Genomic DNA, 24,740 nt, shown 5'->3' on the forward strand with positions numbered 1-24,740 from the left:
GAAGCCAGCAACAGACAACCTTACAAATGACACACTGTCTGAACGAAAGGAAGTGAAAACCAAACAAGGCCGGGAGGTTAATACAACCAGCAAAGTTTATTATAAATACATTTCAAGGTTAAAAACTTAGGTCATCAGTCAATAAGTCACAAGTGTGCACCACAGACAGACACACAACTCTTAATGAATATGCATAGATCAATAGGAGACGCTAGTAATGAGCATTTGACTTAGTCAATTCATTTATTTTTTTTTTTAACGTTACTGGTTTTACTTTAACGTTACTAGTAATGTTCGCCCTTTTTCCTCACTAGTAGGAGACTCTGCAAACAAGTTGCACAACTACTGAGGTAAAACTGTCTACCATTTGACAACTGTGCTCCCTAATACAACTTCACTAGTAGTACCAGTGGCGTGCAGATATCAAGTTGAGCACAGATTCGCCTCACGCAAACCAAAGACAAAACAGTTTCAGTGTTTTGGAGTCAGCGTTCCAATTTGTTATTATTAATAGGATGACATCAAGCCGGCACTTAGTACCACTAAACCGTTTAAGCGCTCAGTCCAATATGTCCAAAATGGCTTCCCACGTTAGCTTAGCTGCAGAGAAAAAGTTACAATCATTGGATCTTCACGTCACAAGTGCACAAGTTTATTCCAAAGCCCTTTGAGCATTTAGAATACATCCTTAATAACCAGCTTCAGGTCCAGGTACTAGTACACTCTTTGGCACACTAGTAGGATAACTACATGTTAATAATGAGGCACAACTGTGCACTAGTTGACAATGGTGTGCTACTAGTGACTATAAAACTTTTTACTAGCAAACATCTGCACTTCACTAGCTACTAGTACTACTAGTGACTATAAAACTTTTTACTAGCAAACATCTGCACTTCAGTAGTAGTACTAGTAGCACACGTGTCAACTAGTGAACAGCTTTGTCTAGTAACATGTAGATGTTCTACTAGTATGCACAAACTAGTACATGGGCCTTAAGATAGATAAATTGTGGGCATACTAGTAGGACAAATGTGTTACTAGTGAGGCAAAACTGTGCACTATTTGCCATGTGTGCACTACTAGAACTAATAGTGAAGCGTAAGATAAGTGGAATTTTACAATGTCTATATTAGTACTAGTAGCATCCAGAAGTCAATTTAGTTGTCCTACTAGTGTGCAGAAATGTGAGTAAGACAGTTATTATACTAGTGCGCCAGTTTTTCTTACTAGAAAGGACACACAGTACACTAATATATGAACCTTAAACTGGATATTAAGCACAAAGGCATAAATGTTCAAATGCTATCCAAATGAGCTTCTCTTTGGCGCGTGTGGTCGTTAAATGTTTGTTCCCTGAAGACTTTCCTGCCATGAAGTGTTTAGAAAAAAAAAAAAAATGGGTAAAAAAAAAAAAGGTCCTTTGTTTTGTTCTCACGCCGTACTGTTCGCCCCCTCACCGGCGGAGTCGGGGTTTAGCCAGGAGCCGTCCTCCTCCACCTCCCGCGGCACCACCAGGAGCATCTCCGCCACGTCTTGAGAGAGCTGCTCGCTGAGAAACGTTCTGGGAGGGAGAGAGCACGGAGTACACGTTAGTGGATGTTACATTTTTTTCATCCAATGAGATTGCTGCATCTAGATGTTACCGTGTCAATCTAAACTGCCCAGGCCCTTCAGAATCATTCATGCTGGTTGAAGTCATTTAAACTCTATTAGCAATGGGACTATTTCTTGAAGCAATGAGATTTGGGGTTGCAAATAGGTGGAATATTTTCCAGTAAATTTGAGGGATTTTTTTTCTGTGAATTTTCATCAGTAATTTTGAAACCATTACAAAGCAAAAGCATTTTTTCAATAAATTAACCAAAGTTGTAACTTAAACTTGTAAAGTGAGTTGACAATGTAAGATGTATAGATTTGACAAAAGTTCTTCTATCTTACCGTAGCTCCGCTTCCCCTCCGATGCACACGGGACTCTTCAGCTTGGAATCCAGGTTGTAGTACTGCCCGTTGACTTGGCGGACGGCGAGCCAGTGTCGCCGCCGCAGCAGCGGCAGCGACAGGATGCCGAGGGAGACGCACGAAGGGACGTTCAAGATGAAGCCCTGAACCTTGGAGATGCACAGGCTCTGCACCGTCCTGGAAGGAACAGAAACATTTCTCATTACTTTGCAATCGAAAGACAAAAAATATCAGCATCACAGTCAGTGTTTAGTTCGATATGTTTGTTTAGGCAAAAAGCTATTTTTCTCCAGACTTTGGGCTGAGAGGCTAAATTTCTTTAAAAATGTCTGTGTTCTACTCCTGATTAGCAACAGCAAAAAAAGGTAAATTCAAACTTTTTCCGGTGGGGAAATAAAAAAGAGTCAACTCTTTTATTTGTCGGACGGAAACGTTCTCCATCTAAATTTGATCCATTTCATAGTTTTGAATCATGATTTTGGAAATGCGAGGATTCCGCCCGCGTGTGACATGAGCGAAAAATGTGAACACTTTTTCTCATTCTTATTCTTCTAAGCCACCTGCGCTTGTCCCACCACACTGCTGCCAGCTCCCTGCTCTGCAGCGCCGCCATGATGACGTTGACGTCATAGTTGCCCGTGCCGAACACGGAGCGATGTGGGTTGACCACACACTGTGGAGCCAGCCTACAAGAAAATAGGGAAAGAATGCACACTTAACACATTGAGTAAGTTCTGATTCAGTCATGCGGAATGTGAATTTCCAGCCACGAAGATTCCCTGCAGGATGCGGCCACCGTCGCAAACAGCTGATTCATTGCGATGGGATGCATTTTGTGAAGCAACCGCAGGCATTCTACGGTCAGGATGGTAAACAAGGCAGATGGACAATAACACGTCTCAGGGTCACTTTGGCTGCATGCCGACGTCCATAAAGTGACTACTGTCCCCCCTCTCCAACCCTCCCCAATGGAAGCTTGATTATTTGCCAACACATGACTTTTGTGCCATTTCCGCATGAGTCTCATCTGTGCGTCAATGAGGAAAAAATGTGAACACTTTTTTAGATTTATACTGGTTAATTCAACATTGAACTAGCTGCAGTGACTTATGGATAAAATAATTTACTCCCCATCCCATAGGGAAAAAAATCACTTCATAAAAATGATAATGCAACTAAATATTAAAAAAATACCACTTTTTTTCTAAAATGTTGCAACTTTAATCTCAGAAATATGAAACAAAATCTCAAATACAAACATTTTTGGAAAAAAATAAAACCTCATTCAGGCAATACTACAACTGCAATTTTCAAAACTTACACCTTGTCAAACAAAAATATACACAATTTATTTTGCTCTTGAATGATCCCACTTAATATCAACCCCCCACCACCCGCCTAAAAAAATAAATAACGGTAATTTACTTTATTTCATTTAATATATACAGTAAGACTATACAGAGTTACAAAGTTGTCCTTTGAACAAATTAATTAAGTCAAGTTACCACTGTGCAAGATAATTGGCCGAGGTACCAAACGCAAATGAAATTTGGGGGTGCGGTAGCCTCTCGTAAGATTAGAAACGCCCCTGATCAACACACGAGTCATTGTTCATTTGTAGCTTTGTTTGTCTCCACTTAAGATGCTTTTTTATCACTGGATTGCAATCAGGCGAGAACGGGCATCATGAAAGAAAAATAAAAAAGTAACTTCACGTCGTACCGTTTGCATATCTCGTCTGCTGTCTCCTTGGTAAACACCCGCTCCTGCAGCACGTTGTTGAGCGCGTGGATGGCGCACAGCTCCAGGCGCTGCTTCTCGTGGAACACGTCCCCTTCGCTCATAATAGTCGCAGAAATAACAACAACAACTCTCAGGGGAATCCAGCCAAACAAAAGTCAACCTAGTTGACGTCAACAACATGGGCAAGCACCGAACTAGCTAGCGAGGGAGCTAGCTAACATGGCTACTACGACGCCCGCTAAGCTAACAACTAATTAAAAAAAATGCGTGGAAGGTTTTAACTTGTTTTTCTCCAACGAGGGTGTCGTGTTGTTGAGAGCGAATGATATGAGTTGTTGACGAAGCGATTCACAGGCAAAAACAAGAAGGCGGTATTACGCGCTTGACAGCTCCATCCAGAACCCGGAAGTGCCCTGCTCGCGCGTTGTTGTTGTTTTTTTTTTGTTGTTGTTAGTGTTTCATCTCATTCAAAATAATAACCCCCCCGACCACACACACACACACACACACACAGTTTGTAATTTCGTTTTGCATTTCCCATCTATCGTATTGTACTTTACCGTGCAGGTCAATTCATTCATACTTACTTACACACGTGTTAATTTACCAGTGTTGGAAAATAGCGGAGTTGAAGTCCAATTTTTAATACTTGAGTATTTGCTTTTCTGGCGAATTTTACTCGGTTTGAAAAAAAGATATACGTACTTTGTACTATCTCGTCATTTCAGGCTCGTTACTCATGGTTCCGTGGTCCCTTGCGGTCTTAAAAAACAGAAGTAAATAGTTTTTTTAAATATTTATTCCCATACATTTTGCCGAGAAGTGCCGCCATGAGATTTTTTTGCCGCTGTGTAAGACTGCCCTCTAGTGCCTATTTTTGTATATATTCTATTTCTTGTTCAAATTGAATAGCGGTTTGCAACCAGATTTAACGGGCAGTACTGACACTTATTGGACTGGAATGTGAATCCGTCGAAATGTAGAAAATACAATGTTTAAAATGGGATAATTTAAAAGAAAGACATATCGGGTGTTTGGAGTGATCCAAATGAAATTAAACGTATTTGTTATATTACTTTAATATTATGGCACTTGGACTAACTACATTTTTAAACAGGTAACTGGTAATTGTATGTATCGATTTTATTCGGGTTTTACGAATGCGTGCATCAGATTGTGGAGAGGCATCACCTACCTGTTTAGTTTTTATTAGATTACAAAAAAAGAAAAACACCATTAGTTTGCTCTAAACGTTGAATCAGTTAATGATTACAAGGATAGACATCATTTTATTTAAAATGCGAGTCTCTACCTTTTGTATTATGAGTAAAGTTGGTTGTCGTCCTAATTCCAACTCTAGGTTCTTTAGCGTAGTCATTTAATACAACTTAATATTCAAAGTGAATTATTTAGACGTGAGGGCACATCGTAGCTTGTGCGTGTGCATACATTTTTTTAATTATAATGTAGGTGCATCGCAGATTGCGTTGGCATTCTTTTTTGTGTTGGCATTCGATCGTTTATTGAAAGTCAACCCATCTGTCCGCCGTAGCGGATGGTTGGGCTCTGTTTGATGACGTCTTGTACAGCTTCAACGTGATTGGTTGAATTAAAAAAAAAAAAACACCACTGCCTCGATCACATTGGGCCGCCGTGACATGTAATAATGTCTAAACGGAAAAAAGAAATGAACAGAATTTAGCGATAAAAAGTGGAAGAAATGGATGTACAGAACAATAGTATATGTTCATTTAGATAACATATTTGAAATATGAAGTAACTGTATTTTTGTGGACAACATAAGAAAAACAACAATGATGCCAGGAGTTTCACAAATGAAATAGGTTTTACGAGCATCTTTAGCGTTCAGAACCGTTGTTATGAGAGTTATTTAAAAGTTTAAAATATGAAATAGTGTGGAATGTGTGAAAGGGTGGGTTTCTGATTGCCATACTTGCATTTATGAATGCAAAAATTCTTTATCAAGAAACATTTACAAATTTACAGAAATCTTTGCAAAATGTCTGAGAATAAGTATGAGGAGATACAAATGAGATGTTGAGCGGTGATTTCCAAAAGAAGAGCAACTCTCACAACAATATCCATCAGATCGTGAATCGATAATTAACAATTCACTCCCTCCTATCGGATGGTTGGGCTCCAGTTGATGACGTCTAGACAGCTATCTAGCGATTGGTTTAATTCAAACAACGCACACCACAGCCTCAATCCCATTGGGCCGTGGTGCCAGGTTAACCGAGCAACGTATTTTTGTTCCTGTGTCAACGAAAAAATAAGAAAAGAGCAGCAGTTAGTGAGAAGCCAATAAGTTATTTCCCAAATATTTATCTTTTCGTCGCACATAAAAGGAAAGGCCTCATCGTGTAATCTAAAACTCGCTGTCTTGAAAGAACTCATCTTGAAAATGGTAAGGTGGACGTCAACAGTCGATTGTACGACTAGCTTCAGTTAGCCATTAGCTTGTTTCGGTGTTGAGCTGTCGCCACTCGTCGAGCTTCCTTACTCCGATTCGGCCATATTAACAAAAATAGTGATGTCGTTTAAATATTCTGACGTGTTATTTTTTTAGTTAGGTGCCTGTTTCGGCGCGAAGAAATATCTTACATCAAGTGTTACACGCGAGTTATTTATTTATTTTTGCTCCATCGTAGCTAACCTGACGTCAGTTTTAACCTCAATCTGAGGCTCATTTAAACGTTTTCCCTGGCTTTTCTTTCGTCTAAAACAATGACAGCAGCTTTGTGTCTGATGGTGATTTTTAGCCTAGTTTACAACGTCTGTGTGTAATCGGTATGTGGCAATTTGGTTTCAGAGAAAGTGTGTTAAATGGATTGTAATTGACAATGTATACCGTATTTTTATCTAAATATGCAGTGACAAAATATGTACAAAAAATCCGCGACGAAAGAGAGCTCATAACATTTTTGAAAAATCTAATTTTACCCTTCTGCAGACGCATTTAAATGTATTAAAACATATTTAAATTGTAAAACTACGTTAACAAACACAGAAATGACCACCGTAAAATGTATAGAAAATACCATACACACATTCATGGGCATTGAAGTGAATACTTTTGCTTACTACCGTGTCTTAAAAAACACACTATATAGCGAGGCAATGCTGTCCTCTTAAATCTTTTGCAAGTCTGATTAACCTCTCTGTCTCCCAACAGAACTCCAATGTGGAGAATTTGCCCCCTCATGTTCTTCGCTTGGTCTACAAAGAAGTTTCAGCCTTAGCCGCGGACCCACCAGAGGGTATCAAGATCTACCCCAGTGATGAGGACATAACGGAACTGCACACGGCCATCGAGGGCCCCGGTAAGAGGCCTTTTATATTAATAGCAGTGAAGGCTCAACTACAGTACAACGGTAACGAATGTTAATTTGATATTGCTATTAATTTGATATACATTACGTCTTCCCTCTATTTCTCTCTCATGGTATAATTTCATCTGTCAGTGAAGAAACTAAAACTCAAAACAGGTCACCACTGAGATAGCCCTTCATTAACGAGTTATTAAATATTTATTACATCCCCGACAAGACAAGTGTATTTTAGGATGTTCTCGATTGTAGTTTGTAAATTATTGTGAGACTGCATTTTTTTCCCCAGCTGACATCCTATTTAGCATGTTAAGGGTTAGGATCCCAACTTTTTTTGACTGCAATCGTACTAAGATGTGGAAAAAAACAATAGCACCATATTAGACTGTAAGCACATGGAACTTAGCAGATATTGAACAAACCTTTGTGACTGAACCAAGTAGGCGTCTCACTTTACGACATAATAGTGAGGTCGCGAGGTGCTAACTAAGTGAAACTTATTTTATTTTTTTTTGTCATCACAAATTCTTGAGCAGTGTTTTCTTTGTCAGGTAATAGATAGATTTATTCAAACAGTTCTCATATTTTTTGCTTTCTGAGTTTAGAGGCGCTCTTTCACGCTGTGCTCTTCCTGTTTAGGAGCAAAATAAAAACTTTCAGAGATTTTTTTGAAGGGCCGACAATGTTTAATTTAAATATGTAGAAATAATATAAATAGCTTACTGAGCTTAGCTCTGACCAGCTGCATTTACATCCGTATGACAGCGAGTCCAACCCATGTGAGGCTCAGAAACGGTTGGATGTATTATACTGTTCCCTTGAGACCAAGGTCGGCCCACCAGAAGACTCTGGAAAACAAAATGTCATGTAAAAAATATATGCTTGTGCCCATATCACGTATCACTGGCTAAAAAAGGCCTTAGGAAGGTCTTAAGTTTGTCTTGTCTTGCCGTTTTCTGACTCCGCTTATTGAGTCCCACTGGCAGCAGTCGGTTTCATGTAATGAATTGTTTACACGTCGACAGAGGGAACCCCGTTTGCCGGCGGCGTGTTCCGAATGCGCCTTGTCCTAGGCAAGGATTTCCCTGCCGTTCCACCCAAGGGGTATTTCCTGACCAAGATTTTCCACCCCAACGTGGGCCACAAAGGTGAGATCTGTGTCAACGTCCTCAAGAGGGACTGGAAGGCAGAACTCGGCCTCAGACATGTCTTGCTCGTAAGTTTGACCGCCCCATCTTTTCTTCAGCTTCTCCCCTCGCATGCTTTCTAATCGCCCCCAAAATGTCCCCTCTCTTCGCCTCTCGCAGACAATCAAGTGTCTCCTCATCCACCCCAACCCTGAGTCAGCTCTCAACGAGGAGGCGGGCCGCCTGCTCCTGGAGGACTACACGGAATACGAGGCCCGCGCCCGCCTCCTCACGGAGATCCACGCCATGACGGGTCCCGGCGGCTCCTCGGGGGCCTCGCAGGACCCCAACGACGGGCCGCAGCCCAAGAAGCACGCGGGGGACCTCGGCAAGCGGGCGGGTGCCAGCGCGGCAACCGTGCCCGCCGCTCTTGGGAACGGCGCCAACGGACCCAGCACGACCGCCAGCAGTAGTAGCAGTAGCGCCATTAATAGCATAGCCGTGAAAAAGAAAGCAGATAAAAAGCGCGCATTGAGGCGACTTTAATGCAACATTTTCAGGTTGTTTGTTTGCTTGCGTGCGTGCGTGCGTGCGAGTGTGTGGAAGAGTGTAAATACAGATATCCAAGTTGTTCCTTTTTAAGTTTTTTTTTTTTTTTCCTTTTTGACCACCATCCAGACTGTCCACTTTGTACCGTAGCGTTTGACTTGTCCGAATTAAATTCAGAATGAAAATAATGACGGATAATGGCTTTCTCCGCTTTTACGACACACAGGAATAGACACTTGGTAAGAATCTTAATAAGTGCGCTAATACGGAAAGCCGTTTGCGCCTTTATTCAATTTTGTTGCTATTGAGCTCTAGGTCCATGAACTAAGACACGCTTTGTCTTAACAAGTTGACAATTCAGGGTTCCCGCACATCCTTAGATTAAACGGCATTGAATCTAAAAACGAGGCCTTAAATCAATCTTTCAACAGGCTTGCAAATGTTAACACGTGATAAGTTGGATTCTGGGATTGGAAATGATTTCAAGTCTACAAATTAACTTTAACTTCCCATTTAAAAAAAAATACCTTAAAAAAATGTATATTAAATTTAAATTTGGGGGCGTCACAATTATTTTTTTCAAAATCCCAGTTGTGTACTAAATTAATGATTACTAACATTTAAAGATTTCAATAAGAACACACAGTAGTGTTTAGTCGACTTTTTACATTCTAAGCAGTATAAATAACCTCTGCTTGTCCAGTATCACCATTTTGGATCACACAACGAACTAATTAGACATTTTATGGCCAAAATGGTTTCCTCACCTGCAGGCTGGCGTACTATCTGCTCTGAGAGAGTGCGGAGCCTTCATTTCTTGAAGAAACATGAAAGCTCTGCTAGAAATTGGACGCAAAAGGTTCTTTGGGAAAAAACGACTTAGTGCAAACGGCAGGGGTGAGACTTTTTTCCGGTCAGTGTGACATTTTAATGAATAACACAGTGGAGCTTCCTGTTTTGTTTTGTGTCCCGTGTGTTTGTTTTTTCTTTGTCTTGTCAGGGAGTGGAGCTGCTGCTGCTGCAGCACGGCAGGTAAGTCGTTTGCGCGTTTGCTTCACAGTTTTCAGGCTTGAATCTCACCTCTGGCCTTTTTGGAGCCTTTTTTGTTCTCCTTGTGATGGTTTTGTAATAAGGCTGCTTGCGTAGGTTTCAATGAAGACTAAATCACAGGTGTCGAACTCGAGGCCCGGCCCATCACATCTTTTATTTCTCCTCTCTCGCTCTCTCTCTCTCTCTCTCTCTTTTTCTCAGTTCTAAAGAAAACAGTGTGGCTCCTTCATGTTTCTTGCTAAATGGATTTGTTCTATTCATCGTTCAAAATTACACTTTCTCTTCGGCCATTATTGATATTAAAATCCCCTCGACCAAATCCCTTCTTAACAAATTGAACAAGAGTTGTACACTGGATATATTAAAAAGTCTACACACCCCTGTTCAAAACCTGCCATTTTTTTTTTAAATAAATGAGACCAGGGCAAATAATTTGAAAACATTTTCATCAATGTGACAACTTAATTGGAGGGGGCGTGGAATCATTTTGAGAGATGAAACAAACTGAGATCATGTGGTTGCATAAGTGTGCACACCCTCTTATTGCTGTGGATTTGGCAGTGTCCAGAAAGAACAATCGCATTCCATCTCACGTTCAACAGGTGAAAGCACACTTGACAAAATTTGAAGTAATTCTGATTAACTCTTAAATATATCTCAGCTCGACTGGTGAACACGATGGCCTCACAATGCAGAGGTCGTGAGTTCGATTCAGCTGAACTTTGTTTGGGGTAAATCAGAGCCGCTTTGAATGATGGCTGGTGCCCAATTCTTTTGTAGGTTATCAGTCGTAAATAATTTGCTTCCACTATGAGTTCTGATTTCAAATTTAAAAGTCAACGCGCCTGTTTTGCTGGATTTATTTGGTACATTTATAGAACTTGGCTATATCATACCGATGCTTGTTTTGTATTGGTCACCTGTGTTTGACAGTTCCAATCAATACAATATTCCAGTTCCGGTCCTTTGTGAACACCTAACGCCCGACGGAGCGAACGCAAGTGTTGTAACCGAGTGAGCGTACACCGAAAATCCGTCACCGTTCAATTTGTTTATAGTGGTCTCCTGTTCGGCGGTGATGGAATAAGCATTATGAGAGAGCCACTAATTGCATGCAGAGCAGCGAGTGGAAAAGCACACCCTGTAGAGCGTCAATGGAGCGCATCTAATGACGGCCTGCACCGGGCTCCCACCCACCTGTGTGGAAATAGCAGCCTGACATACAGGTAATTATACTCAACACCCCCCCCACACACACACACACACACACGCATCCCAGCAACCCCCCCCCCCCCCAGTTTCCTTTTTCTTCTGGCGAAACCTTTGCACTCTGCTCCAATGCCCGAGTTTCAAATAAAGGAAGGCGGAGGCTCAACCCAGAATTGAGACCTTGAACCTCAGAACTGCGAGCGCGCCACATTGCACACGCTTGCCAATATTAATGTCGCGCTCGTGCTTGCATTCCTGCAAGTTGCAACCACAAATGCATTGATGGAGCACACAAAAGCACTTTCATTCATGCACCATTACAGAGACCATATGCGACACCCCCCCCCTCTCCAACCACCACCACCACACACACATTTGTCCAGCACAAAGTCTTCTGATAATTCATCCATGCCAGTGACTCGTATATTCACGCTTTTTTTTTTTTTTTTGCGCCAATCTTCTCCCCCTCCCCTCCCTCCCCTGGTTTCATCGCTTTCATAATTGCCACCAACATAATGACACTGTTGCCTTGGCAACCATGTTTCTGTCTCCTTTCCCCTCCCTCCCCTCCTCATCTTCTTCCTCTCTTTCTCTTTTTTCCCCCCTCCTCTCGCACATTCACCGGAGGCTGATCACGCTTCTGCCGGCTGCCGCTTCAATTAAACTTCTTTGCCGCTTCTGCTTCTGGGTTGGGCTCGTACTTTTCAGTGATTAAAACAGAAGGGGACGAGAAGGCGCCTAATCAGCTCGGAGGAGAGTTGAGTTGAGTCTCATCATCATCATCATCAGCAGCAGCAGCAGCAGCAGCCAGTGAGCGTCCAATCACAAGCAAGCAGCATCTCGGCGAGGATCAGGCATGCTGTTCTATTCTACAAAAGTTGCGTCGTTAAGCCCGCTGTGGTTTTCTTCTGAATCGGAATGTTCCAGCTGACATGTGTGAGAACATCTCAGAACATCTCGTCTGGTTGTGCTGACCCACCCTCCCCCCACTAAGCCACCCACCCCAACGTTACCCCCCCCCCTCCCCTCCTCTTCCCTATATGTCGTGCGTGTGCGTGGATTTATCAAGAGCGAGGACGATGGAGACCCGCGACACTTGTTCGTTCTAATTAAGCAACACGAGGTAGAAAAAAAAAATAGGTGGTCTAGCTCCTGATCCAGGATCCGGGATTCCAGGATCCGGATCATCTGCAGGTCTGATAACAACAGGCTGCCTGTCTGAGTGAGAGACGCGGAGGTTGAGTGCGCAGACTCCGGCGTCAAACCTCACACATCGGCGCACAGGTAAGACACGACACTGCACTTTTTGGATTTTTTGAAATTGGCGTATTTATTATCGAAGCGCATGTTCTTGCGAGTTTGTCATTGTTATGTATCTGCTGCATCACTTTAAGATTTTTTTTCTCGTTTTGCAAACACGTGCATGCTTCCATTTTCACGACCAAGTATGTTTATATACTTTCTTTTCTTTTCTTTTTTTTACATAACCGAACCAAACAAGCGCAAGTGCACGCGCATAATGAGAATAATGATATTAAAAGCAATCGCGCAGAAGCAGACACACACCGGTGAGGATACACCCACGCACTCACAGCAGCAGCAAGCAAGCAAGCAGCCCCACAGCTACATGCAAGTCATGTTCATTTCCCCGTTACAAGTTCCAACTAATTCATGTATCGGTACGGGGGGGGGGGTGGAATCGATGTGCACGTCAGTCATCGTTGCGCAGCAGCAAAAAAAAAAAGAAAAGAAAAAAAAACACGCACCATGGTGCTTTGTTTTTTAATTAAGTAGCCTATGTCACGCACTCATGTTTTTAAAATCCCCTGGATGTTTCAAATTTATTTTGTCGTTTCCCGACAAGCACCTGTTGCAACGCACCCGCGCCAAAGTATCGCTCGGTGGGTGTGGTCCAATCACGCATTGGCTTTTTGTGCATTTTTATTCCTTTATGAATGTTTTTTTTTAATCTTGTTACGTTCTCCTCCCAGTGGCTGCTCGTAACTATGCATGTTCACACTTGTCAATGTGTGCCATTCACCCCCCCCCCTCCTCCTCCTCCTCCCGCCCCCTTGCTGCAATGCCTCAGTGGCACAGTGTGCTTTTGCTGGAGGCCGCTGGCCAAAGTGATGCTTTTGGGAACAAAATGTGGTCCAGTTAAAAATTCAGACGAGGCTTCAATTGCGACAAGTGTTCATTTGAAGTTGAATGTTCTTATTAGAAAATAATTCAAAATGCGGTTTTTTTGCCCATTGGTTCCGAGTGTATTCGCTTCCCCATCATACAGACAGCGCTGCAGTGCTATTCTGAGAGAGTTAGCTGCCTCAACCCACGCACGGAATCTGAGAGAAAGCGAGAGAAAGGCAGAAAGAAAGAGGAAGGATATGAGGGGTTATTTGTCTCAAAATTATTCACGCAAATGTATCCGCGAGGTACACGTGTTTTTTTAAATGTTGTATGTGCATTTGTAATGACTGTCAATATACAATTCTGCTTATAAATTGATTCATGCATACGTTTGTGGAACAGCGGGGACACTCATTTTTATTTGAGACAAACGTCACGCAGTTTCAAGATACTAATCACTTCCAGGGCTATACATTCACGAGTTAAAAAGCCATCCCTTCTCCGTCCGCTAGAAGGCAGTGTTGCAGTCTATATTGAGCGGGAACGAGCCTTCACCCGTTTTAAAATTTGATATAGAAAAACGGAAAATTAGTCTACATTTTATCTTCTATTATCTCTCTATTTATCACAAGTCGGGAAACAAAATAAGACCATAATTAATTTGTTTCTCTCGAGCTCACTATGCCTTGAAGCTTGCAGACGTTCTTCTTCTGCGACGACTACTTTTCTTCTTCTACGCCGTTGTCAAAAACGTCGCAACCGCACAGGGTCTACCGCACAAGTAATCACACCATACTTCTAACAGGTCTCTCCAGTCAACGCAAAGAGGGAAACGAATTACGGTCGTATGTTTTGTTTCACAAGTGGTGTTAAACAAACACGTAATAGAAGATATTCTTTAAACAAAGCTGGTTTTCATTGCACGTTTTCCGTTTTCAATTACCATTTTTTCGACGTAAAACTTGAGTTGACTCGCTCCTATTCAATTGAGACAACATCACTGCCTCCTAGTGGACGGAGGTCAGATGAGCTTTTCGTCACGAGGATTCCTAAAACGCGTGCGTGTGTGTTCATAAAATTTGAAACTGCGGGACGTTTTTCTTTAAAAAAAAATACCGCCTTAGCCACAAACGCACATTTAACAAATCACAAGCAGAAGAGATTATTTATTGATATTATTTCGTATTTATTCACTCGATTAGAATTTTGGAGCTGATCACGCTTACCGCGTAAAAATTGATTGTAGTTTCTGAAATGTCTCTTTTGGCGGATTCAATCAATGATGTCATCGATCCTCAAATTATAACATTGCTACCGATCACAGATTTTGCATTAAAATGCTCAATATCTGCTGATCCGATCCAGCAGATTGGATAACTCATGGTAAATGACCACTCAACATTTGAAATGATGAGAATTGTGGATGTATTTGAAGATCTGAAAAATATATGTAAATTATTTATATATATATATATATATATATATATATATATATATTTATATATATATATATATATATATGTGTGTGTGTGTGTGAATAATTTTTAGATTAATCTCTCCCTATCGTAGGGGGAAGGAAAGACCGTAAAGGCGTTCAAAAATGAAATTTCACTTTGTTGCCCAAACACAATGGCCATTATTTGGCCATCTATATGTGTGTCCTAATGTTGCGGCTCTTGCATGTGCTGTGGCGCTAAGTGCTGGGAGAAATGTACTGGTACTTGATTGTGTAGCCACCCACCCACACGCCGCCCTCCCACTCATGGTCGTCTCTGTTCCTATACCTCTGGCTCTTCCTCCTCGCCTCCCTTTGTGCTCCTTTCAATCCCTCTTCCTGGCTCCATTTTCCTCCATTTACCTTGCCATTAACCACTTCATCTCTTTTTTTGTATTCCAGCGGACCCCCTTCAAGAGAGGTCTCTCAGTCCTTTTTTGGCCCTGACCCCCCTTTACCAAACACCCCCTCAAAAGCTTGCCGGAGCACACCCTCCCCGCCGCCTCTCCCATCCATATGTGCCTCCGTTCTCTGCCACATATTTTTCAAAATTACATGTAATTATATTTTTCTCCAGTGGGAGACGGATCTGCCACCGTCTTATTATTTGCCGGCACAATAACTTTGACGGATTTACATATTTCTCCACAAAAGTGATATTCTTTGAACCCCCCCTCCCTACTTCCCAGTGACAAGTCAGGGATAATTTTAATTTTTTTTTTTTTTTTGAGAAGAGACGTCATTCATCACACGCTTAATTAGTCACCCCAGTTTAAATGGGGCTGGCAATTTCAGAGCCGAACGCAGAAGAACGGCAGAAATCGTCGCTTGCAATGTTTCTCGCAGGCGGGGAGCCATTTCCTCGGTTTGTGCTTACTCCTAATTTCCAGCAGTAGCCTCCTCCTCCTCCTCTTCCTTCTCCTCACACTTAAAAGCTCCCTCATTATCACCCACCAGCACCCCATCACAGCTACGTTTGCCAGGCCAGCGCGGATACACGCCAATCCAATCCCGGAATAAAAAAAAAAGCAGGAGATAAAAGCAAAGCATCTTATCTCTAGATATGCCCGAGGAAGAGTTGGTACGACTGGGGGGAGTCTCCTGCGGGCTCCCCTTAAGTCACTGAGTGAGTGACGCTCCGTGTTTACAATGTGCTGATGAGATATCTAACGAGTGCCTACTTTTGAATGTGCCACACCGTACTTACGGAACAAAGCAGATGATAACGTTTACATTTGAATACATACGAGAGAAAAAAATTGCTTTTCAAGTGCCGCCATCAGTACAGGAATGTAAAGGTGCCTCATTATTTAAATCCAGCTCTTATATAAGCTGAGTCTGAAAACTGCTTGAAAATTCACGCACTCCCGTTCCAAAGCCATTAGAAACCATCTAGAATAAAAGCAGTTAAGAGTGGTCACCTCTGACCATCAATCTGCCAAATTTGATCTCGCCAGCTTTTCTGAATGAAGCTGCTGTTGCTTTGTGAATATTCACAACTACGCCTTTGGAATCAGCTGGTGAGCTAAAATCTGCACAACAAAAGCGCCGTCCCATAGTCATGTAAAAATGACGCCCACAGCCAATCTCCGCATCCTCGCGCTGCTCTTCCTTCTTGCCGCCCCGCATACCACCGGGGAGGACGTCGACCCGTCCTCCGCCCCGTCCTCGACCCAGCCTGGCGCGTCCAACATAAAGCCGGCCGCCCTCCGCAGCCGGCCCAAATTCCCCGGCAAAGTTCCAGAAAGCCCCCAAGAGGGCGTGCTGGAGGCGCCCCCTAAACCGATGGCCCAAGTGATGTTCCCCAAGAACGTGACATCATCCGAGGCTCTGGCCCCGCCCCTGGGCGCCGCCCAGGTGGCCCCGCGCCTCATTGACGTGTGGATGGACGTGTGTCAGGGTTACTACGACGTGATGGGACACTTTGACAACTCCTTCAACTGCACCAAGGACAAGTTCATCTACTGCTGCGGGACGTGCCACTACCGCTTCTGCTGCCCGGACCGAAACCGGCAGCTGGACCAGGACAGCTGCAAGAACTACGACTCGCCCGCTTGGGCCAAGACCGAGTCCAACGCTTTGGTCATCCAAGAGGAGCTGGGACCCGACCCGGACTTTGATCCCCTCAAGCAGCAGAGCCACAACACGGGCTTCGTGATCGGCGGTGTGGTGGTCTTCATGGTGGCCGTGGCCGTGGGCATCAAGGTGGTCTTCAACAAGGTCCAGCACGAAGCCATCCAGAGGGACCTCAATATGCCAAGGTGAGCAGTTCTGCAGCTTTTTGAAAAACGACAAAGTATTGTCAGCTTGTTAGCTTTCTAGCTGGCTCACTTTCCTCCCTATTTTCCGGACTATAAGCCGCTCCCTTTTCCCTCGATTTTGAACCATGCGGCTAATACAACGGTTCAGCTTTTCTGTGGATTTTTCTTTCACCACTAGGGGCGCTCTATAATTCAGAAAATACGCTAAATAAATCTCGTTTTTTTTTTTCTCTTGCGTCTGTTCTGTTTTAATGAGCAAAGTTGTTGCCGTGTTAATAGGCACTGTTTTAACAATCTGTTTTTGTACCTTTATGTGCATTCACAGTACAAAATCGTTCTGTACATGCAGTCAACAACTCATTTTTTCGACATAGACAACTGCGGTTTATAGCCTGGTGCCGCTTATAGTCCGGAAAATATGGTAATTTATTAAAAAAAATATTTTTGGGGTTTATAGCTTACTTGCTAAGTATCTATCTATCTATCTACACCAGGCGTGGGCAAACTACGGCCCGGGGGCCACATGCGGCCCGTTAAACGTTTTAATCCGGCCTGCCGAATTTGAAAAATGAATGTTTCATTTTCTAAAAACTGTGGCTTTTCAAAGATATATTTTGTTGTCATGCTTTTGTTCACTTTCATTTCAAATTAAATGTATTTTTATTCTCCGATGAGGTGATCTTACCAAAACACTCCATCCATCTGCTCCTGGTCCGGCCTCCTCTGTCAAATTTTAGAACCCATTGTGGGCCGCCAATCAAAAAGTTTGCCCACCCTTGGTCTACTCGATCTCTCTCAGTCTCTTTCTCGCCTTTGTTGCCATTCTCTCTTGTGAAATCATCTCTCCTTCTATATCATACATTATTTCCCCTTCGCTCGCTATCTCTCTATCGCTCTCTCAATCCTTCTCTTTCCATCTCTATCGATTGCTACATCTCATCTAATGTGTCGCTCCGTTGCTCTCTCTATCTCAAACTGCTCACTCTCTCTTTCTGTCGCTCTCCTAATCTTTTTATCAATAGCTATATCTATTGCGCTCGCTATCTCTCCCTTTGACTCTGTCACTTTCTTCGCATAGATTCCTATTGTCTAAAATTCATTTTCTCGTTTACACTCTCACTCTTCACATATCGCTTTATCACTATCCTTATCTTTGACTCTTTATCTTTCTATTCCGGTCTGTCTCTCCTCTTTCATTCTTTTTCTCTCCAACACAAATTACTTTGTTACTTTTAAGTGTCGAACATCGCTATTGAGACTTTTGACTTCTACTCTTTGCATGCTAAATCAGCAGTTTTTAATCCTAATTTTTTATGATTATTTTTTTTAATTTTAGAAATTTCTGTAAACTTGCCTGGGAGAAAAATGATTCTTATTCTTATTGAAAATATTCTATTCATTTCACCTTCCATGGGAATTATTGAGACTTAACTGGACACATTAGATAATAATGATCGTAAATACACACTTTAAAAATGTTTTTTTTTTTTTTATGAATAAATAAACGCAAACACGCATTTAAAGTATATTCTGTAGCAATATTTTTGAGTTTCTTTTCGTGGCACTTTTGCTGTTTCGGTTGATTTATTGGCAGTGTTACCAAGCAAACTAAATGATTATCAACATTTAAATTTGTTTATGATTCATTAATAACAATTTGTTCCTGAAAATTTCCATGCACCACTTTAGTCCATAAACCTCAAAATTTTAAATTCATACATTTAGTATTGCCATTTAAACAAAAACCAAAGTTGCCTACTCAACAAAATTCCATTGCTTCGGTTTTGCGCTAATAATAAAAATAACACAAACAATATTTTACCGGCAATCCTTTTTGAAATGCTCCGAAGCCTTCTGTCCTCACAATACTTTTATCAGACATCCCATAATCCACAAAAAGAACCCAAAACTGGCCCGCGCCTCCATCGGGCCCCAAGCAAAATTCCATTTGGGGGTTTTAGTTTGCTAAAAATATGAAAATATGGAACAGTTGTACACCTACTCCTCCTGTATATTTCACGCCGCAAAGTTTGACTCCAAGAGCAGACTGGGGTTGATTTCATAACATTTCAAGTGATAAATCCCAAAGTGGGATCCTGAATATCATCTAGGCCAACTTTTTATAGCAAGGAGCATCACCTAAAAATAATCTTTTAATACTCTTGTAAAGCAGCCTATGTTGACTGTTAAAACTCCCGCCAGGTGCTAAATTTGCTTTTGCCTCTGGGAAAAAAAAAAAAAAATCATATTACAAAGCCGCGTCGCTCACCCAAACCGTTCTTCTCCCCCACCTTTCAATCGATGCAGAGCCCTGGTGGACATGCTGCGGCACCAGTCCAGTCCGGTGCAGCAGGACGAGAGAAACAACAGCGTGGCTCTGACCGTGGGGGACGGCCAAGGGACGCTGGGGAGAGCTCCGAAAAACCTCTACGCGCCGGGACTGCCGAGCAAGGACAACAGATGTGAGGGTGCAGGGATTTTTTTTTTATCGCACAAACTTTATCGTCTGTGTTGCCGATGGAATGTGTGAATATCTGCTTTTTTAACAACTCCTGTGTGTAAAAAAAAAAAAAAAAAAGCGTAGGCTAACACTAGCTTTGTTGTTTTAATGACCTCTTTTGCATGAGTACTAAATTGTAGGATTGTCTGTGTGCAGAAGGACATCAGTTTATTTATTTTTTTAATATTATCATTTAAACCTAATTGCAGCATTGTTATCAACCAAACATGTTTTTTTCCCCACCGAGCAGAGGTTTGTAACAGTGATTAATTAAGATTTTAATTAGCTATTCATGATCCAGTCACTCGGGGAAAAAAAAAACTCGAGAGGGTGTCGAGTGTGCTTGAAAAAAAAAGATCTCTTCGTTGGATAAAATTTCAAAAGTGCTGTGAGCTGATTATGAACCATTTTTTTTTTTAATTACAGTGGGCAACCTGCAGCACAATTATATCCACACGTCAGGCTCCAGCCCCAAACACACTGCGACAATTGGTAAGTATTGAAAAGGTGCCTTGAGATACAAGATTCATTGAGTCCATGACCGCGCTGAAAACAAACGGTGCAGCAACATGTAGACTGACAATATACAGTTTACATCTTTTTTCCTGGAGGTCACCAACATTTTGGAAACTTGAGTCTCTAGATACCTCATTAAAGTGAAAGGCGACCGGGTTGATACATAATTCTGAAGTAACAAATTTCCTCAAATTTAATAATAATGTTATTATTATAATGAATGATATTCACATGTGATGACTCGGATCATGGTAATGATTTGGCAAAACAATCCCGAAACAGATCAATATGCAAGACTGCATTTTTTTAAAAATAAATCTCTACCAGAGTTCGCCATTTTCAAATGATTCCTTCTACACCATTCCTAGAAAATCACAATGTCCCATCACTGTTGCGCTACTTTTAGAATAGGCGCGCGAGATATTCATGTGATCATTGGGTGCCCACTGGCGCCACGTTGGTGACCCCTGCTTTAACCGCTGCGTCGAACAGGCGTGGGCAAACGACGGCCCGGGGGCCACATGCGGCCCGTTAAACGTTTTAATCCGGCCCGCCGAACTTGAAAAAAATTAAATGAATAAATCTTGTTAATGTTTTATTTTCTAAAAACAGTTTTTTCAAAGACATATATATTGTTGTAATGGTTTTGTTCACTTTCATTTCAAATTAAATGTATTTTTTTGTCCAATGAGGTGAGGTGACCAAAACACTCCATCGATCTGCTCCTGGTCCGGCCCCTCTGTCAAATTTTAGAACCCATTGTGGCCCGCAAATCAAAAAGTTTGCCCAGCCCTGGCGTAGAAGGACTAATATTAGTGCTGTACTGATGATCTAAGAGAGGAATTGTGGCGTAATTATGATTCCCGCTCAACTTCGAGGCAGGACACGTCCTGCTTCAATATGATTGTTCACTGCAACCATGCAGCGCAGATAATCATATTTCTGGAGTGAAAGTTGGCCGATAGACGCCCCTTGGTATACTCAGAGGAGCAAATCTCATTTAACACCCCCGACCCCCCGCTTCTCACAGAACGCACCCCACGGATGAACAACGCTCAGCTGGCAGCGGGGGGCACCTTGCTATCCAGTAAGCACAACAACACCAAATCCCAGCCCGCCTTCCACCACTCCTTGCACAACCTGGCTCAGTTGCCCCCCTCCTACGAGAGCGCCACCAAGCCCGAGCTCAACCGATACTCCTCGCTCAAACGGCTCGGTAAGTGCACTCATTTTTCCCCGGAGGTGAGGACAAACGTCCCGCCGACCGCCCTCGCTCGGCGGCGACACTCTCGACCCGTGAGAGCTTTGTCGCCGCGTGCTGATAAACAACTCTGACAAATCTCATTTGGCTTTCAGAAAAAGGTCTCGATGAATACTCGTCTGGTTACTGCACCACCAAGCGGCGCCCGCACACCGCTCAGCCGGCACTTCAGTCCTCCCAGCACCACCTCCACTGGGGTGGGGACTACACCCTCAGTGGGAGAGGAACGCTCCCCAGGCACGCGGCCCGACCCTGGATTCCGCCGCCGCCGTCCGGCATGCCTGCCTCACCCACGCCCAACCCTTACCCTCTGGACCCCCCGGAGCCCCAGTACAACCCGAACTACGACACCCTCTCCAAACCCAGGAAGGTCAAGTCCACCGACCAGCTGCTCAACATGGGTGACGTCCCCGGCAACACGGGCACCTTGTCCCGTCTTTCCAAGAACCAGCAGCACCAGTACTACAAAGCCATGGCTGCCTCTGGTAAGAACTCCAACACGCAGACCCTCACCCGCAAGACCCAAGACAGGCAAGAGAGGCAAGAGAGGCAAGAGAGGCAAGAGAGGCAAGAGAGGCAAGACAGGCAAGACAGGCAAGAAAGGCAAGAGAGGCAAGAGAGACAGGAGAGACAGGACCGGCTGCTCATGTCCCCGGACCACTTAGAGGAGCGAATGGGTGGCATGGGGGTAATGGATCCATACGCCCATCCGGGAGGGGGCGTCCCCACCCTGCCTCGCCAGCAGAAGGCCCAGTCCCAGCAGAACGTGTGCGCCACCCCCTCTCTGGACCGGCACCACATGATCAAGATGAACTCTCACCCGACATCCGGCAGAGAGCAGGAGCGAAACCCGGGCATGACAGGCCACATCAGCGGCGGCATGGGCTGGGCGGGGGAGATGCCCGGGGCGGGCGTTGTCATGGGAACGGGAACGTTGGGGGGGCACAACGCCCGCAGGATGGCTTTCGCGAGCAAACGGCAGAACACCATCGAGCAGCTGCATTTCATCCCGGGCGGCGGCGGCGGCGGGTCTGGGGGGAGCGGCGCCGGTGGCGGTGGGGGCGGCGGCAGTCAGGGGATCAGGACAGGGAGCAAAAATGAGGTAACGGTGTGAGGGGGTGTTGTGCCTAATGTCGAGCTCACCCCTCGGTACCAGAGCGCCCGTTTGCATTTATGGTAACCTATAGATTCACAGCTGCCAGAAATAGAATATTGTGACGGTTTTCCATACTTACTCACAAAAAGTTAGGGATATTCGGTGAAATTTCAGGAAAATGTGATTTCTAATTCGAAAGGAAACATATTGGCCCATTCGTGGATCAAGCTTCTGGGGTGAATTTTGACATTCAGCTCTCCCCTGTTTGCAAAAAATATTTTTGCTGCCTTTTAACTCATTTCCTGCCATTGACGGCTAAAGACGTCAAAGATATATTTTTTTTACTTGGCTGGTAGTGAATGAATTAAACGATGAGAGAAAATCAGATAAATTTGACCTGGAAATGTTCCAGTGCATTTTAGCTTCATCCTGAAATTTTCACCTGAAAGGCAAAATATCCCTACCGTTTTGAGAGAAGCGTACTTAAATTATTCGAATTAGTCTTATAGCGAAGCAGCTTCGATACCACCATTTTTTTTAAAACGTTAGGAGCGCTCCAGTCGTGTGATAACATACATCAGCCATATTTTGTACAAAGTAAGTGAATTTGCCATCTTTGCCATATACACAGCAGTGCCATTAATTGCACAGAGTGATAGGGTGGAAGAACGCAGTACAGAGGACGGTTTGAAAAAAAAAACACTCAGGAGCCATATTAGATTTCATATATATATATATATATATATTAAAAAAAGATATATTAAAATATATATAAATATATATATATTAAAAATATATATATACATATATATATATACATATATATATATATATATATATATATATATATATATATATATATATATGTACACACACACACATCGGTCAAAGGACTGCTAAAGTTTAGAAGCCCATGTGAGAGAGAATTTATTAACGATCGCAGCCGACTACCTGCTTGGCCAGCCCTCGCCTACACTGATTTATTACCGAGACGATTCTCGTGGGTGAGCAGAAGGACACCGCTCTGCCCTCGACTCGTGCTGCTTCCCGTCAGCGAAAGTGACTTTCCTCTGACTTTCTGGGACGACGAAGCCGCCAGGACGCCGCACGCATTCAAACTGTGGACAGACACGGACGGACCAGTCCGACGCCCCGGGTTGCCTAGTTTGCCATGTGACCCTTCGCTACGAGGAGGAAGTGTCACCGGTCGTCGCTTTGCGCTGGCAAACGTGTCAAAGACGTTATCATAAGACGACAGCGTCCCGTCGTTGGAAATCAGGACCTGACTGCAAAAACAAATGGGCTGCCAAATAACCAAGAGCCATGATTCCAGTGGATATTAAAAGTCGACTTCAACCCTGTTCAAATGCTATTTTTTTTTGTAATATAAAAAAATATATATTTTAAGAAATCATTTCAAAACCTCTTCCAACATCAATGAGACCTGTATAACTCCATTTTGAAAATTCTTTCCAGAGAGGAAATGAAAATAAACAACACAAGTGTGCGTGCCCTCTTATAATTAGGCATGCCGCTTTATTCAAAATTAAAACTCGTGTTAAATGAGCGTCAGCACTTTTAAAGTGCCTCTGATTAACCCCAATTAAAGTTCAGCTGTTCACCTTTTCCTCCTTCCTTTTAAAAACACAAAAAAATGTCGCATTTGAACAGGAGTGTGTCGACTTTTTATACACACTGCAACAAGAATAGTCAACTTGCTTTAATGTAACCGAAGATGTTTTTCTTTTCTTTTTGTATCGATTTAAACAGAGCACAAATACGTAGACTAGAACGAGTAGAAATGTCGCAGAGGTTGCACGTACCCAACATGTCCTTCAAAGCCATTTTATGGAGATACAAAGAAAAAAAAAAATACCACAGAGGAAGCTGGTCAGACAATCACCATTGTGTAACGCGCTTCGCCGATTGCGCGAGCGATTTTCTTTTTTTTCTGTACAGGCAAGGAGACTCGTTACCGGCCAGGAAGCCCTTTCCAAACATCCTCCCACGCAAAGACCTCGCTGTATCGTAACGCACTGCCGCCAGTCGGGGGTTCAAACGCACCGAAAGACAAAAAATAACCCCGATAAACATCAATAACGACGCTTATCAATACTAAGGGCTATCCTATCCTTACACACTGTAGTATGTGATACGTGTGGTCCATATGAGATGCTCTTGATTTTGTGTTGATATTGTCATTGCGTATTGAGTATTCATGTAGAAAAAGATAGAAGAGCAATCGGAGCACATTTGAAAGAGTCACAACACAAAAGATTGAAATTTGCACAAATAGACTAGCCGGGCCCTCATATTGTATTTTGTGGGAGGGATTTTTTTTTTTCCTTCAATTTTTAACTCATTGACTACCATTGACGGATCAAGACGTCAAAGATGTTTTTTTTTTTTTTAAACCCGGCTGGTGGTGAATGAGTTAACCTCAAAAGGAATTCAACCGCTCGCTTTTCTCTATGAAAGGACACCAATTTCATTT

At 43.0% G+C, this 24,740-nt stretch overlaps 3 protein-coding genes across 6 annotated transcripts; 2 read left to right on the plus strand and 1 right to left on the minus strand.

Moving 5' to 3' along the window:
• Window positions 1-73: 73 nt before the first annotated feature.
• On the minus strand, window positions 74-4,538 carry josd2 (Josephin domain containing 2). Its single transcript, XM_088307765.1, has 4 exons — window positions 3,685-4,538; window positions 2,523-2,648; window positions 1,942-2,139; window positions 74-1,564 (listed from the first exon to the last, which is right to left on the minus strand). The coding sequence occupies exons 1-4, from the start codon at window positions 3,804-3,806 to the stop codon at window positions 1,435-1,437; spliced, it is 576 nt and encodes a 191-aa protein (XP_088163891.1). The 5' UTR covers window positions 3,807-4,538; the 3' UTR covers window positions 74-1,434.
• A 1,384-nt stretch (window positions 4,539-5,922) lies between these two features.
• On the plus strand, window positions 5,923-8,919 carry ube2s (ubiquitin-conjugating enzyme E2S). The gene is made up of 4 exons (XM_088307113.1): window positions 5,923-6,133; window positions 6,902-7,049; window positions 8,081-8,271; window positions 8,363-8,919. Exons 1-4 carry the CDS (start codon window positions 6,131-6,133, stop codon window positions 8,726-8,728), a joined length of 708 nt encoding a protein of 235 aa, XP_088163239.1. The 5' UTR covers window positions 5,923-6,130; the 3' UTR covers window positions 8,729-8,919.
• Window positions 8,920-11,608: 2,689 nt separating this feature from the next.
• Window positions 11,609-22,983, plus strand: shisa7a (shisa family member 7a). 4 transcript variants are annotated; one of them, XM_088307708.1, is made up of 7 exons: window positions 11,609-11,926; window positions 12,060-12,274; window positions 15,015-16,873; window positions 19,181-19,335; window positions 19,800-19,865; window positions 20,920-21,105; window positions 21,246-22,983. In XM_088307708.1, the coding sequence occupies exons 3-7, from the start codon at window positions 16,182-16,184 to the stop codon at window positions 22,262-22,264; spliced, it is 2,118 nt and encodes a 705-aa protein (XP_088163834.1). In that variant the 5' UTR covers window positions 11,609-11,926; window positions 12,060-12,274; window positions 15,015-16,181; the 3' UTR covers window positions 22,265-22,983. The 4 variants fall into 4 exon arrangements, with proteins under 4 accessions (XP_088163834.1, XP_088163836.1, XP_088163837.1 ...); XM_088307710.1 differs by lacking the exons at window positions 11,609-11,926; window positions 12,060-12,274 and adding an exon at window positions 13,126-14,500; XM_088307711.1 differs by lacking the exons at window positions 11,609-11,926; window positions 12,060-12,274 and adding an exon at window positions 13,126-14,175.
• Window positions 22,984-24,740: the final 1,757 nt, after the last annotated feature.

This window comes from Idiotropiscis lumnitzeri, chromosome 10 (genome assembly GCF_059441095.1).
Source record: "Idiotropiscis lumnitzeri isolate Australia: NSW breed Sydney's pygmy pipehorse chromosome 10, RoL_Ilum_1.0, whole genome shotgun sequence".
Taxonomy (NCBI): domain Eukaryota; kingdom Metazoa; phylum Chordata; class Actinopteri; order Syngnathiformes; family Syngnathidae; genus Idiotropiscis; species Idiotropiscis lumnitzeri.

What these genes read in the sequence shown, in the direction of transcription:
- josd2 (XM_088307765.1), bottom strand. Translation starts at nt 3,806, where the DNA reads ATGAGCGAAGGGGACGTGTTCCACGAGAAGCAGCGCCTGGAGCTGTGC. An exon ending in GTGTGGTGGGACAAGCGCAG is followed by an intron (nt 2,140 to 2,522) that starts GTGGCTTAGAAG and finishes TGTTCCTTCCAG; the next exon opens with GACGGTGCAGAGCCTGTGCA. An exon ending in GGAGGGGAAGCGGAGCTACG is followed by an intron (nt 1,565 to 1,941) that starts GTAAGATAGAAG and finishes TCTCCCTCCCAG; the next exon opens with AACGTTTCTCAGCGAGCAGC.
- shisa7a (XM_088307708.1), top strand. Translation starts at nt 16,182, where the DNA reads ATGACGCCCACAGCCAATCTCCGCATCCTCGCGCTGCTCTTCCTTCTT. An exon ending in AGGGACCTCAATATGCCAAG is followed by an intron (nt 16,874 to 19,180) that starts GTGAGCAGTTCT and finishes CAATCGATGCAG; the next exon opens with AGCCCTGGTGGACATGCTGC. An exon ending in GCCGAGCAAGGACAACAGAT is followed by an intron (nt 19,336 to 19,799) that starts GTGAGGGTGCAG and finishes TTTTAATTACAG; the next exon opens with TGGGCAACCTGCAGCACAAT.
- ube2s (XM_088307113.1), top strand. An exon ending in CACGGCCATCGAGGGCCCCG is followed by an intron (nt 7,050 to 8,080) that starts GTAAGAGGCCTT and finishes ACACGTCGACAG; the next exon opens with AGGGAACCCCGTTTGCCGGC. An exon ending in GCCTCAGACATGTCTTGCTC is followed by an intron (nt 8,272 to 8,362) that starts GTAAGTTTGACC and finishes CGCCTCTCGCAG; the next exon opens with ACAATCAAGTGTCTCCTCAT.